The sequence below is a fragment of the Trichosurus vulpecula genome, chromosome 1 (assembly GCF_011100635.1).
Source record: "Trichosurus vulpecula isolate mTriVul1 chromosome 1, mTriVul1.pri, whole genome shotgun sequence".
NCBI classification, from domain to species: domain Eukaryota; kingdom Metazoa; phylum Chordata; class Mammalia; order Diprotodontia; family Phalangeridae; genus Trichosurus; species Trichosurus vulpecula.
Window position 1 is genome coordinate 525,073,408 of NC_050573.1, and position 13,788 is coordinate 525,087,195.

At 39.6% G+C, this 13,788-nt stretch overlaps 1 protein-coding gene and 1 pseudogene across 2 annotated transcripts in view; both read right to left on the reverse strand.

Moving 5' to 3' along the window:
* The window catches only part of WIPI2 (WD repeat domain, phosphoinositide interacting 2), a 38,916-nt gene extending 29,090 nt beyond the window's left edge, over positions 1 to 9,826 (reverse strand). The window contains exons 1-2 of one of the 2 annotated variants that reach the window (XM_036741229.1): positions 9,388 to 9,826; positions 2,767 to 2,849 (exon numbers count right to left, since the gene is read on the reverse strand). In XM_036741229.1, the coding sequence (XP_036597124.1) occupies positions 2,767 to 2,849; positions 9,388 to 9,461 (157 nt within the window). In that variant the 5' untranslated portion in view covers positions 9,462 to 9,826. The remainder of the gene's footprint in view (positions 1 to 2,766; positions 2,850 to 9,387) is intronic. The other variant, XM_036741230.1, reaches the window with a different exon arrangement.
* Positions 1,355 to 2,207, reverse strand: LOC118833822 (annotated as a pseudogene).
* Positions 9,827 to 13,788: the final 3,962 nt, after the last annotated feature.

A 13,788-nucleotide genomic window follows, 5' to 3' on the forward strand; every position in this document is an offset into this window, starting at 1 on the left:
ATCTCCCATTCATTCTGGTGTGCAAAACAATTTTTTTTTTGCCCCCCATTTTTCAATAGTTTTATTGAAAGGTCACTTTCTTAATACCGAAAGACAGTACTTTGTCAGGTTACTTCAGACAACTTAAGTTTGCATTGATGAATAAGAAATTCTTCAATGAATCAGGTGTTCAGGAGTAACTGAAGAGTGCATCTGGCATAAAGTGCTTTACACAATGAAGCATAAGATATGAGACATACTGTGGTTTTTTGGTTTATCTTTAAGGGAATTTTTTCCCCTCACAACATGTCAAAGGGAAATCTGAACTAGTTATAGCTATTGTGGAAATTAAGCTAAACGCTGCATTGATTATATGCTTTCCCAGCCTTCTATGTCAATTTAAATTCATTGACCTACAACTATCCTTAAATGCTCCAACTACCACATCATCAAAATGCTGCTTACTTTTAGTCTAAGTTGAATTGTAACAGGAGCATTATGACAACAGCATATCCCATATGCATTGCTTTTAAATACAAAGCTCTATACTAACAGTCCAGTTTCATAGCAACAGTAATCCTTATTTAAAAGCTCTGGAGTGTTAGCATTAGCATACATTGCTTTAGAAGGGCATGGCTAAGATTGCTGATAGGCCGATAAAGTTGCTCATACAATAGAAATTATTTTCTAAGGGGCTAAATGTTGCGATAAAAATCATTCTGTATAAAACTTTATATATACCACAGCAATTGTTTCCTAGGATAATGCTAAAGGTCACTTAAATTTAACATGCTTGTCTACAACTTTAATAGAATTTTATAATCAAGTTTAAATGAAAAATATGCCAAACAAAAACAAATCTTTAGAATTATTGGATTATCTAGTTGTATAAGGCTTTTAAATAAGGTTGTTTATACAGCCTTAAAGAATCAACCCTAACTAGAGCATCATACCATTTTTCTGAAGTTGTCCTGTTTTGATAAGAACTTACATCAACAAGTCAAACGACATCAATTAAAGCCAATCATACCTTGCTGTCAATACTAAGTATAATCAGTATTCCAATCCAGACACTACCAGATTGGATCAATATTAACTGTCAATTCGCAGTATGGTCTCCCATCCTTTTCCTATTATTAGGGTTTCACATTTGGGTTTTAGTTTTTACAAAAATGCTTCAAAAACAATCATAATTTAGCCTTGAACACATTTCCAACTATAGCCTGTTTTCCCCTCAAGTCTGAAAACATCAATGCCAACCTAGTTGCTATGTTTCAGACTTCACAGCTTAAATCCATTCTAATACTGGAGTCCACAGTTCTGATGTGAAATTAGTCTTCAAAAATAGTTGAATTTCTTCACCATGAGAATACTATTAAGACCCAGTTTCAGGGATTGTCAGAAAATGAGCGATTTTGTAATAACTATGCTTCAACTGACGTGCAGTACGCCCAGACACAATCCACTTCAACTTCTGAACATTTGGTTTACAACACTTGTTTGATGAGTATTCAGTTAGGCACTTTGCTACAAATTCCTGCCAGAAGGTCAGCTCTCTGCAATTTATCTTGGAATGTTTCTAAAGACATTCTACTCCTTCTGTCAATTCTATAAAATTTCTGTGCTTGAATCTCCAATGCAATTATAGACAATGCCAATAAAAGAAGGCTTTGCTTTAGAAAACATATTTCTAGAGTGGCATGCCTTAAGCTGAGCTTCCAAAACTCAGGTTGTTTCTCTTTTCAAATAGTTAATAAGTGAATTAAGTGAAAGGTGGTAGTAGCTTTGACTTTCCAACACACCTTCTCTAAGGAAACCTTTTCCATTCTATCAGGTCAGAAACTGAATTTGTACTGGTTTACTAGGATCACATCAGTGGCTGAATGGGATATTTCTCTCTTCCTCTGTCGATCTCACAGCCTCATAGAAGCAACTTACTCCCACACACCCAAGATGTTTGGGCTGTACCTTCATTTTGGACAGAAATCTGTCCAGTAAATTCACAGAGAAAAAATCTCTGTGTCAAAACTAAAGAACTGAGTTAGGTTAAAAAGGTCTTTCACTTCGAAGTCCCTCAGTCTTGCGGTCATCCGAAGGCCATTACCATGAGCAGATTCAATTAGTCTCAAACCACAGACTTTTGGCTGACATCTGGACTCCTGTTCCAACAGAACATTCAGCTGGTGCAGCAGTTTCTGTGCTTCAGTTGTTACCAGTGCCTCTATCATCTTGAGCTCCTCGTGGAGAGCTCCCCTCTCCTCATCCTAAAAAATTAGTCCAAACATCCCATACAGGGGAGACGATAGAGTTTCTGAGGCAGCAGCTCCAATGAGCAGAAAATGATGCCAGTCCCAGGCCACCGAGTGCTAAGGTCCAAAACAGAATTCTTAAAAGAAATATAATCTTATTTGGGGAATAAAATGGATAGTACTGGTAAACAGCTAGGAAGAAATAGGAATTATCAGTAGGGAGAGCAATATTTTAATTTCTCCAATATCACATAGTGAGCTGAGAATATGGACTCAAAAATACCTTCTGTTCTTATTTCCATCTACTATGAAACTTGTAACTTAACTTTTACAAAGACGTTTACCATCAAAGGTGTCATTTCTAAGATACTACTACCTAACTGCACAAAAATGACACAAAAAAATTAGTCATTCACAGTAACATTTTAGCAGAGACAGTCCACACTTACAATGTCCTAGGAGCCTTTAAGACAGCCAAATAAATGAGCTGACATGAAATTCAAAAGTAAGAGGTGAAAATAATTAACAGAATACTTACTACATTCATAAATCTGTTCCAGCTTATCCACAGAGGAAAGGGAGAAGAATTTGTAACCAGATTTACTACCAACAGCTAAGGACCTGAAAAAGAATTAAATTATTAGGAAAGGTAAACCATGACATGAACTAATTCCACATAATGTTTTGGTTTTTAGTAAAGTAAGGAATTCATCTATACCTTATTATCTTAAGAGGGCACTGAGAGGTTAATTGATTTGCTCAAGGTCATGGGTCAGAAGTGGAATGTGACTGCCCAGCTCTCTATTCACTGTGTCATATGCCTCTTGCCGAGATAACATGCAAAATTAACTTCCATTTGGAACTGTCAAACTAGCCTACTATGTGTTAGCCCATTAGAGATGCAAAATAACAAAACATACCCTCACAGGGAACTGTAGATATTAATAAAAATGATTAAGATGCCTGATCTCATTGATTATAGACCTGCAGTTAACAAAATGGATAATCTGAGAGAATGTGTGGGCTAAAAATGCTTTATGATTGTATTATGGTCAGTGGAAGATTTTTAGCTGTAACTATAGTTCAACAAGACACACTGTAAATTGGTAAACTGTGTTATACAAAGTGTCAGAAAGTTGGCTTGAAATAAAGTGAAGCCAAGGACCAAAGTGACTGCTTTGGAGTTAAGCATATCATATCATCGCCCAACAAAACAGCTTCTGCCAAGTTTACAAGTACCTACACAGATGTAAGAAAATTAGAAAGAGAAGTATCCGTGAAACCTAAATGATTTCTCCCCCTTGATTAGATGACTACTGCACTCCAAAACATTACTAAGCCAAAGAAAATGAAGACCAAGAAAGTATACGACAAATGAAAATAGGGGAAAATAGGATAAAGCAGCACTACATGGGATAAGAATCAGTTATAAATCATTTTTAACACCACTTAGGCCATATAAACAGAGAGAGAGAAGATGAAGCAAAGGACCAGGAATGATAAAGCCAGATTAAAGTTCTGTACCTAAAGCATCAGTTTCCTCACCTGTAAAAATGAGGACAATAACTGTCCTAATAATTTTACAAAGTTGTTACAAGTATCAAGAAAGATTACATGCTAAAGCATTTCATGACTGCAAAATGCCATCTAAATGTGAGTTATAAGACTATAATCTAGTACAAAGAACACATATTTAACATGCTATTTATATTTACATATCAATGAAACCAAAGTTGCAACTAAAAATACCATACTACAAAGCAGTAATATATATAGCCTATTTGATACTGGCTAAAATCTAGAACAGATTAGGTGCCCAACATATGGAAGAATTACCGGGCAGGTCTTACTATGCAAAAAAACAAAAAACCAGCACCACAACAACAAAAAACCTGCTAGGAAACTGGAAAGAAAGCTGGCTTATTAGGTTTAGACCAACATCTCACAGTGTATACCAAACAGATACTTGACTTAGTTATAAAAGGTCATATCATAAACAAAAAGAATAAAGAAGGAAATACCTATTACAACTATGGGTGGGGATGAGGTCAAGAAGCACCACCTTCTATATGAAGCATTTTCTGATCCCAATTGCCTGCACTTCCCCAACTGACTCTGCATTTATTTGTACTTATTTTCTCCATAAGTATAAGCTTTACATATGTATATATCTTCATCTGCATGTGCTGATAGAGGTCCTTGTCTTCATTCATTATAAAGTAAGCTCCTTAGGAGCAGACACAGCTACACACAGTACTTTGATAAACAGGGTGTTACCAACTCTAATAGATAGAAGGGATAAGGGTCACTCACACAAGACAAAATGGAAAATTTTGATTATGCAAAACTGAAGTTTCTGCACAGACAAAACAGACGCAATGAAAATTAGAAGAAAAACATGTAAATTGAAAACATTTTTGCAGAAAATTTCTGATAAAGGTCTGATATTTGATACTTTAAGAAATGATTCAAATAAGAACAGAAGTCACTGTGCAATCGATAATGATCAAAGGATATAAACAGATCAATAATGATCAAAGAATATAAATGGGTACCTCACAAAGATAGATGCGCCTGCAGAATTTTTTTTTAACGTTCTAAATCATTATTAGAAAAATGCACTTCACAGTTGGCAAAAAAAGCGGGGGGATAAGTGTTGGAAGGGCTGAAGAAAAATAAGCACAAGAATACACTTGGAGCTGTGAAATGGTCCAGCCATTTTAGAAGCAATCTGGAACTATACCCAAAAAGCTACTAAACTATAAGTGCCGTTTGACCCAGTGATGCTTCTACTCCAAAGAGATCAAAGAAAGAACAGGCCTCATAAGTACAAAAATATTTACAGCAGCTCTTTTTTGTACTAGCAAAGAACTATAAACTAAAGGAGTATCAAGTTGGGGAACAGATAGAATATGTACACCCTAAAAGACTTCTATGAACTGATATAGAGTCAAGGGAACAAAACATCCTATACATCATAAAGAAAACTTTGAAAGACTTATGAACTCTGATCAACGCAATGACCAACAAGGATTTCAGACAGCCAATGATGAAATATGCCACCCACCTCCTGAGACAGAGGTGATGAACTCAATGTGTAGAATGAGACACACATTTTCAGACATGGCCAGATTTATATTTTACAGTTTTGTTTTCCTTTCTTTCAATGGGGGTGGGAGGCTAGAGATGGATGGAGGCTACTGACAGGGTTAAAAAAGAGAATCATTGAAGCAGAATAGAAGAGAGGTCAGTAGGAAATGCAAATAAGCAGGGCTGTTTTGAAAAAATGTTGTATTATGTATTTAAAACAAAAGCAAAATTATGTGATATAAATTTGAAGCTTCAAGTGCAATCGTTGCTGTTCTACATGTTATTTGTAAACACTTGTTTGGTGGCTTTTAAAAATTCAGAAAAAAAAGTTATAATAAATAAAAAGTAATGTAAAGTAACAAATGAGGGGGGAAAACCAAGATATGGGAACCAAAAACTCAATACGGCCAAAATGGAATTTATTATCTTCAACCCCAAACCTATCCTTTCCTCTAAATTTTTCTGTCAAAGCCACCTCACACATCCGATTCACATCTAATCAGCTAACAAAATCTCTCCCATCTACTCATAAAGCCTTACACTTAACCACTGTAATCAGGGTCCTTATCACCTCCACATTATTGCCAACAGCCTCCTAATTGGTTTCCCTAGCTCCCAAGGCTCTTCCCTCCCTGGGCTGTTCTACACACAGCTACCAAAGTGATTTCCTTAAGCTCTTTTCTGATCTGTCTGTCCCACACTCTTCAGTGGCTGTTTAAACTTTTAAAGCCCTTCTCAAACCTTGCCCCAATCTAGCTTTCCAGCCCCACTACAAAATTACTACCCTGACAACCTTTGATCCAACCAAAATGATCTATTCCTCACTAAATTTGTGACTTTAAATGCATTCCCTTTTCACCTAGGCATCATAGAATCTCCTTCCAAGAAGCACCACCTTCTATATGAAGCATTTTCTGATTCCAATTGCCTGCACTTCCCCAACTGACTCTGCATTTATTTGTACTTATTTTCTTCATAAGTATAAGCTTTACATATGTATATATCTTCATCTGCATGTGCTGATAGAGGTCCTTGTCTTCATTCATTATAAAGTAAGCTCCTTAAGAGCAGACACAGCTACACGCAGTATTTTGATAAACAGGGTGTTACCAACTCTAATAGAAAACAGGAGGATCACCTGGCCTTATCTGCCCCTCAGCAACACTCTCCAACTCCACCCCACCTCAATCCCTAAGGCACCTGCCCCCAAGTCTTACCTGCCCATAGCCCCACAGCTATAATCTGAGTGGTAGTCTCCCTCCCAACTAGAAAGCCCTTTGAAAACAGATTGTCTTGCTCTTAATAAATGCTTTTCCACTCACACGATGAATTAAAAATAACAATGATGAAAAGGGCAAGACAAGGTTAATAATCTAAAATTCTAGTAAACCTTGAACAAAAAAATGAATTTATACTTGAGGAAAGGACTTATTTTCTTAAAATGAAGAAAAAAATTAGTGAATGTGGTGGGTAACGGATTAACATTAACATGCTTTTTTTCTGAAAGATTTTTCCTTCAATAAAAATTAAAAAAAAAACCTGAAAGGTCTTTCTTTTTTCAGCTAATTGGGGTTATCCCTTTATATTGTTCCATCTTACAAACTCTTAATATGAAGAAGTAAAGTTATGGCCATGACACAAGACTCTTCACTTTCTGATAAGAGTAAATAAAGAGTAAAAGAGTCACAGAATACTTCCCTTACAATAAATTTCCAAAGGTCCTTTGGAAGGAGAAGGGGCTCTTAAGCTTTCTTGTATCACAGACCTCTTTGGCAGTCTTGTGAAGCCTTCTCAGAATAATGTTTTTAAATAATTGAAAGAAATGCTAAAGTCTGTGAAAATATAGATGTAATTTTTTCCCACCTACATTCACACACCTGGGTTTCCCCAGACCCCAGGCTAATAACTTTTTCTATACAGTTTAGAGGATTATTCCAAATGGAAAAATAGCATATGATTATAAAAGGTATAGGACCAGGCCAACAGAATAGGATTTCTCTAACTTTCAAGGACAGTTTCCCTTTTTATTTTCAAAATGGCCCTGTGAGACAGGTGTTGCATGGTATTATTTTCATTTTGCAGATGAGAATTTGGCAGCCCCAAAGCAACAAGAATGCTTTGCAATTACTGAGTCCTGACATAAATAAGGTAGATACAGCCAGAATTTTGAAAATTCCATAAATTACGTAAGGCCTGTGGAGGTAACATTGTTTCTCATCTCACAGAAAATACTAATGACTTCAAATGTTAATTTTACCAGGTTTGAAACTTACAATTTTCTGTTATTTTGAATGACACAAGTAACGTGTAACAACTCTACCCAAATATTTTTTTGTCTTACTGAAAATTTGTTGTACAGAATACTGGCTGAAAATCCTGGGTCACGAAGAGGTCTCAAAGTTCTTTCCTTAAAATAGTTTTTTTTGGATGCAACAAGTCCTGGCCTATAGTGACATCCCTTTCAAACATCAGTTTGTAAATCCACTCTTCTTAGACTATTCAGTCCAGTAATCACAGTATGAACAAAAAGAACACCTGCATTATAAATCGAGGGACCTTGGCTTTGGCACAGTGTAGGTACTTAAAATGTTTGTTGATTAATTGACTAATAGTTTTGATTTTGCCAATAGCAAGTTGTGTAAAACCGTGGCCAAATATTTTACCTTCCTGAGCTTCAGCTCCCTTATTTATTAAATTAGGTTTGGATTAGGTGATCTCCAAAGTCCCTGGCCCACATGTATGATTCTAACCTCTAATCAATGCAACCAACCATCTGAACCTAATTTTGCAGCTTATTTCTCCTATTCAGTGCAAGGTCCTCCTTCTAGACTTAATTAACAACTGAAATGAGCATTCAATTTCTAGTTTGCTACTACATTGATTATATTCAGTAAAACAAACTCAATGCCAGGACCAACAATTACTCTGGACAGAGCCCAATGACATACTCCTCCGCTACCACCACCCTTACATCATTTCCTCTTACTCACTGCTCAAGATGGCCCTCCTCCCTGGTAGTCCCATAAGTCATCCTCCTTTCTTCAGCAACCTCATCTCTTAACTATCTTCATAGATTGTCAGTCCATCATCTGAAGAATTTCATGACATCTGTCCTTTTTTTCAACTCTAAGGGCCTGTCTCCCACTGCTCCCTATGAGATCTTCTCTAAACAAAAAGCCTCACTGGACACCAAAATAATGGCCCCAATTACTGCATTACATGCTTACAGTTTTTCTTCCAGTCCAATACTTAATATGCCAAGGTTATTATTAATTTCCTTTCTGCATATCTGCAGATTTCAGTGATGCACACTAAGAAAAAATACATTCATTACTGACATCTACAAAATGATGGCAACCTGTAGTGGAAAAAGCGGAGAAAAGAATCCCAGGACTGTTGACTTTTAGTCCGAAAAGATTCAGGTTCAAAACCCAGCTCAGATACACTAGGTGCGTGACTCTGAGCAAGTAGTTTAGCCTTTCTGAGCTTCAGCTCTCTCGTCTCTAAAATAATAAAAAGCTTTGACTCGTATTCTCTAAGGTCCTTCCTTTCCAGCTCAAGCTCTTTGACTGATCCCAGGAAGACAACCCCAGGGGAAAACTTTTTCAGTGTGAAATTTAGTTCAAAGTGAGGCTGAAAGAAAAACATCTTCCCCTCCACCCTTGACTTTAAAACAAACAAACTTTAAAACCCTGGACAAGAACTTCCCTCTCCCTTTCCCCGATCCCTAACCCGGAAAAGGCCAATAAATCAGCAGAAAGAGAGGAACTCCCAGCCTTTGATTCCCACCACCAGGAAGCAATAGTCCGTGCCGCTCTCGTGATTGGCCCTGACCCACCCCACCTCTCTCCCAGCCTCCCAGGGAAGGCCCGGCCTTCACCCCGATCCTGGCTGGGAGGCTGCGGGGGTGGGGGGTTGGGTGCGGGTGGGTGGAGGGTCACTCCTCCCAATGCCTGAGAAGAGAAGAACTGCGCTCTCGGGAGACGGCCTCCGGAGGGAGCCCCCACCCCCACCCCCACCCCGGGGGATTCCACCCCCGCCTCGCCATCTCTCGGTGGTCCTTCCTTACGTGTTGTCCTGGTTAAAGTTGGCGAAGAGCAGCTGGCTGGAGCCGGCCTCCCCGCTCTGACTGGCCAGGTTCATGGCTGAGAGGGGGGGCCTGGGCTCGGACGCTCTAGCTCCCGGGCCGGGAGAGACGATGGAGTCAGGGTCGGCTCCAGGCCCCGCTCTCCGCCGCCGCCGTCTCCTCCGTCGTGGGTCCTCCGGTTGTTGCTGCCGCTCCTACTACTGCTATCGCCGCCACCGCCGCTCGCTGCTCCAACTTCTGCCGTCCCCTCATCCCTTCCCGTCTCTTGTTTACGCTCCAGGTCCTAAATCTCGCAGGGCGCTTGCGCCGCTCCGCCCCCACGGCCGCACACGACCGGGGTCGCGCACAGGCGCAATAGCCACAACACGCGTGCGGTGCGGACTCACGGTGGCCGCGAAGGACGCTGGTTCTGCATGAGTGCGCACGCGCGATGCGTGAACTATGGTACGGAGGCCCATCCCGAGGACCGACGCAGCGGAGCCCGGGAAACTGCGCGTGCGTGAGTGAGAGAGCGAGCGGCCTCCCTGGAGCATGCGCATTGGGATTTTGGGAATTGGGTCAAATCTTTCTGTTTCTGTATGAAGAGTTTACTTTTTAACCAGAAGAGAAATTGTTAATTTTTCATTTGTGTCATACGGTAACTTGATGAAGTCTGTGAACCCCTGCCCAGAGTAATACTGTCGCCTACATTCAAAATTGAAGGAAATGCTGGATTTTAATTGGATGTTAGTGAAAATAAAGATGTAAATTTTTCCCCAGATGAAGAAGTCTGGGTTCTATAAGAAAGCTTGCTTCCTGAGGCCTTTTATTGCTAAGGCATGTGCATTCTGTGAGTTTGCAAGTGGTCTAGCTTGACTTTGCAAATGGTGGTGGTTCATTAATAACACAAATAAGTATTGGATACCTGCTGTGAGCAGGTGCATGAGCCAGCTAAGGATAAAAGTCAAGTCACTGAGGAACAAAAACCGTGTATTTGTGCTTCCTGTGCTCCAGGCACACGGTAAGTAGGAGATGCAATCTTTTTAAAAGAAGTAGAAGACCCTTGACCTGTTTGCAATCTCTTAGGGAACATGAGACCTGTACATATAAAGAATTAGTGACACCACCAGGGAATATTCCATTCGATTCATTTTGACATGATTTACAAAGAAGCTAGGACAAAAAAGGTATGGAGCCAAATATGGGTCCTGCCCTCGAGAATTTACTCTGTAGTAGGGTGATGGGACAAGCAAATAATATATTAAGTCTATAGGATAGAAAAGTAGAAAGAGCATCGGATTCAGAGTCCGTGTGTTCAAATTACGAATGTGCCGCTGGCTACCTGTGTGATGGGAAAAGTCACAGGATGGTAGATGTGGAGCTGGGAGGACCTGTACCAGTAAGGTGATGTTAACAATGTAGATGATAATTGTTACAAAGTATACGAGACTCTCCAAGTAGAAGGCAGAAGAAGTAAACTATTCATTCAGACACCAGAGAGCCATATCCCACAAGCCATTTACCCAGTCTATCACAGCAGTAAAACATTCTACACACAAGAGCCTCACCACCCCCAAACCTCTCCAACCCCCTGCTGGGGTCTTCCCCAAAACAAACTCATAGTACAGCCAAGTCACCCTGTTCATGCCATTAGCAGCCATAACTGTGCTCTCCCTCTCTCCCTCTCCCTCTCTCTCTCTCTCTCTCTCTCTCTCTCTCTCTCTCTCACTATCTCTCAGCATTTCCTGTGACATAACTTCCTTTTCCTGTCAGGAAGCTCCTCTCACCACATATAACTTAGGCTTCCTGTGACGTAAGCAGGTCACATGGCCCATTAATGGGTGGGAAAGATCTTCAAATCTAAATTGCTACTACAGGACCTTAGAGCTCAAACTCTAGCTCAACCCCATCATTTTATAGGTTAGGAAACTGAGGCCCAAAGAGGTTAAGTGTTGAGGCCCACTGAGGCCCAAAGTCCCAGAAGCTGGAGAATCCATGATCAAACTAAGATCTTCTGAAGCTAAAGCCAACACTTTTTCTCAATACTATGATACCTTTTTACATGACTCTCAACAGCCTCATCTATAGAATGAATCTATTGACCTACGTGCTCTCTAAAAGACTTTCCAGCATTAAATCCTAGGATCCTATAAAAGGTCAGAGTGCTCTGATCTGTATAGCTCATCTCAGAAATTCCACGGTAAAGGATAAAAGGCCCTGGCTCTTGTTCAAACACCCAAGTTGTGATATTGGCTATAGGTAGAGGCATACTGGCAAATTTGTTTAACAACAAGTTCTCTGGGGGGAAAATACACACAGCATACTTTTAAGTTTAATCTGCATTATTAATATTTTTTTCACTTTAAACCTAGACAATCAACAGAACATTAAATCAAGCTCTGATTTGTAGCATTTGCTAATGTCCAAGATGTAAATGCTCACACTGAAAATTTAACAATTTGCGTGGGATAGCTAGTACTGGCTAGCCCCATCACAACACTTGGTACAGCACAGTCTTTAAGATTCACAGTAGCTCATAAACAACCATTATATTTCTGTCAACCCCAACACTGCAATGAGATCCATTTTTCACCCTACAGTCTTCAGCCACATGGTTCTTATTGTAGTCTATAAAAACCTTGGATTTTTTAGTCTTTTTTTTTTTAAATCAGAGAGGCAATCTCTGTTCTAGCTATCCCCTGATCCTCCTACTTTGCACCCCCTCCCCAAGGTGCCCTGGCCCTTTCTGGTAATCTTCTGTGCTTGGAACCTTTCAAGCTAGAAAATTCTAGTTTTCTACTTAATTGGCAAAGAATCATCAATCAATAAACATTTATTAAGCATCTACTACATGCCACACATGTTGCTAAGGGTTAGAAAAAGAGGCAAAAGATAGCCCCTGCCCCCAAGGAGTTTACAGTCTAATGGAGGAGACAACAAGGAAAGAAATATATGCAAAGCAAGGTACATACAGGATAAATAGGAAATAATTTACAGACAAAAGACAAAAGGAACATTGAGAGAGGCCTTGTGAAGGACCCTTAGATGATGGAAAATTCCACACTAATTCGCTGTTCAGTATAAAGTAGTTAAAAACAAAGTAGTTTGGGAAGAAGGACACTAGTGGCTGAGGGGGATCCAGAAAGATGCAGAAGATGGTGTTTGGGCCAAGCACTAACTGCAAGTAGTGTTTCTTAGAGGTATAGGTGGGGAACAGCTTGTGTAAAGGCACTTTTGGAGACTGAAGATACAGTGCAGTAAGAAGGGAAATTGAGCTGGGATGTGTAAAGAGGTTAGAAAGGGAAGGGGGGGGCGTGAAAGGGCTCTAAATGCTACAAAAGAGTTCTGTTTGATCATAGGGAGCCCCTAGAGTTTATTCAACAGGGAGTGAAAAGTGACATGATTAAACCTCAATTTTAGGAAAAATCACTTTGGCAGCTGTATGGAAGATGAATTGGAGTAGGGAAGGACTTGAGGTAGGGAGATCAATTAGGGGATGATGAAAAAAGGTATTTGTGGCAAAAGTGCTACCCAGCATTCTGTCTCACATGTCTGTGCCTTAGTATAAGGAATAATAAATAGGTAACTTCTTATTCCCCAGGCCAGGAATGTACTCCCTCCTCACCTTTGCTCTTAGAATCCCTGTCTTCTTTCAAAGTTCAGCTCAAGTGATATCCTCTTATATGGGTACTTTTTTGATCCCCCTTCCCAGCTAATATTGCCTCTTCTTATACCAAATTAAATTATATTTACTTTGTATATTTTTTAAAATTTTGTACATGTATGTATTGTTTTCCCAAGAGGGCAGAGACGTTTTAATTTTTGCCTTTATATCACATGGTCCTAGCAGAGTTTCTGACACATAGTAGGCACTTTATCAATACTTGCTAATTGAACTTCACAGGGAACGACTAATAGCAAACTAGATGCAACAAGGAGGCAGATGTAGACTTGATGTAAGGAAAAACTTCCTAACAGTTGGAGTTATCCAAAAGTGGAATGGGCTTTCTCTGAAGTCAAGTCAACAACAAGCATTTATTAAGTGCTTACTATGTGCTAGGCACTTGGGCTTAGCATTGGGGATATAAGAAGATTAAAAGACAGTAGCTGCTCCCTGGGATCTCACATTCTAATGGGGAAGACAACATGCAAGTAGCTATGTACAAACAAGATATAGACAGAATAAACTGGAAATCACTAAAGATCTTTGAGTAAAGGCTGGATGATCACTGATTAGGTAAGCTGTGTAGGAGACTCTTTTACAGGTACGAGGTGGTCTACCTCGGAGGCTCCCAAACTTATTGGCCTACTGCCAAAAAAAAATTACTCAGCACCCCCCTGGTAATCTTTAACCCTTTAATGTTTTTTTTTTGGGGGGGAGGAATTTGCATCATTTCCAATATA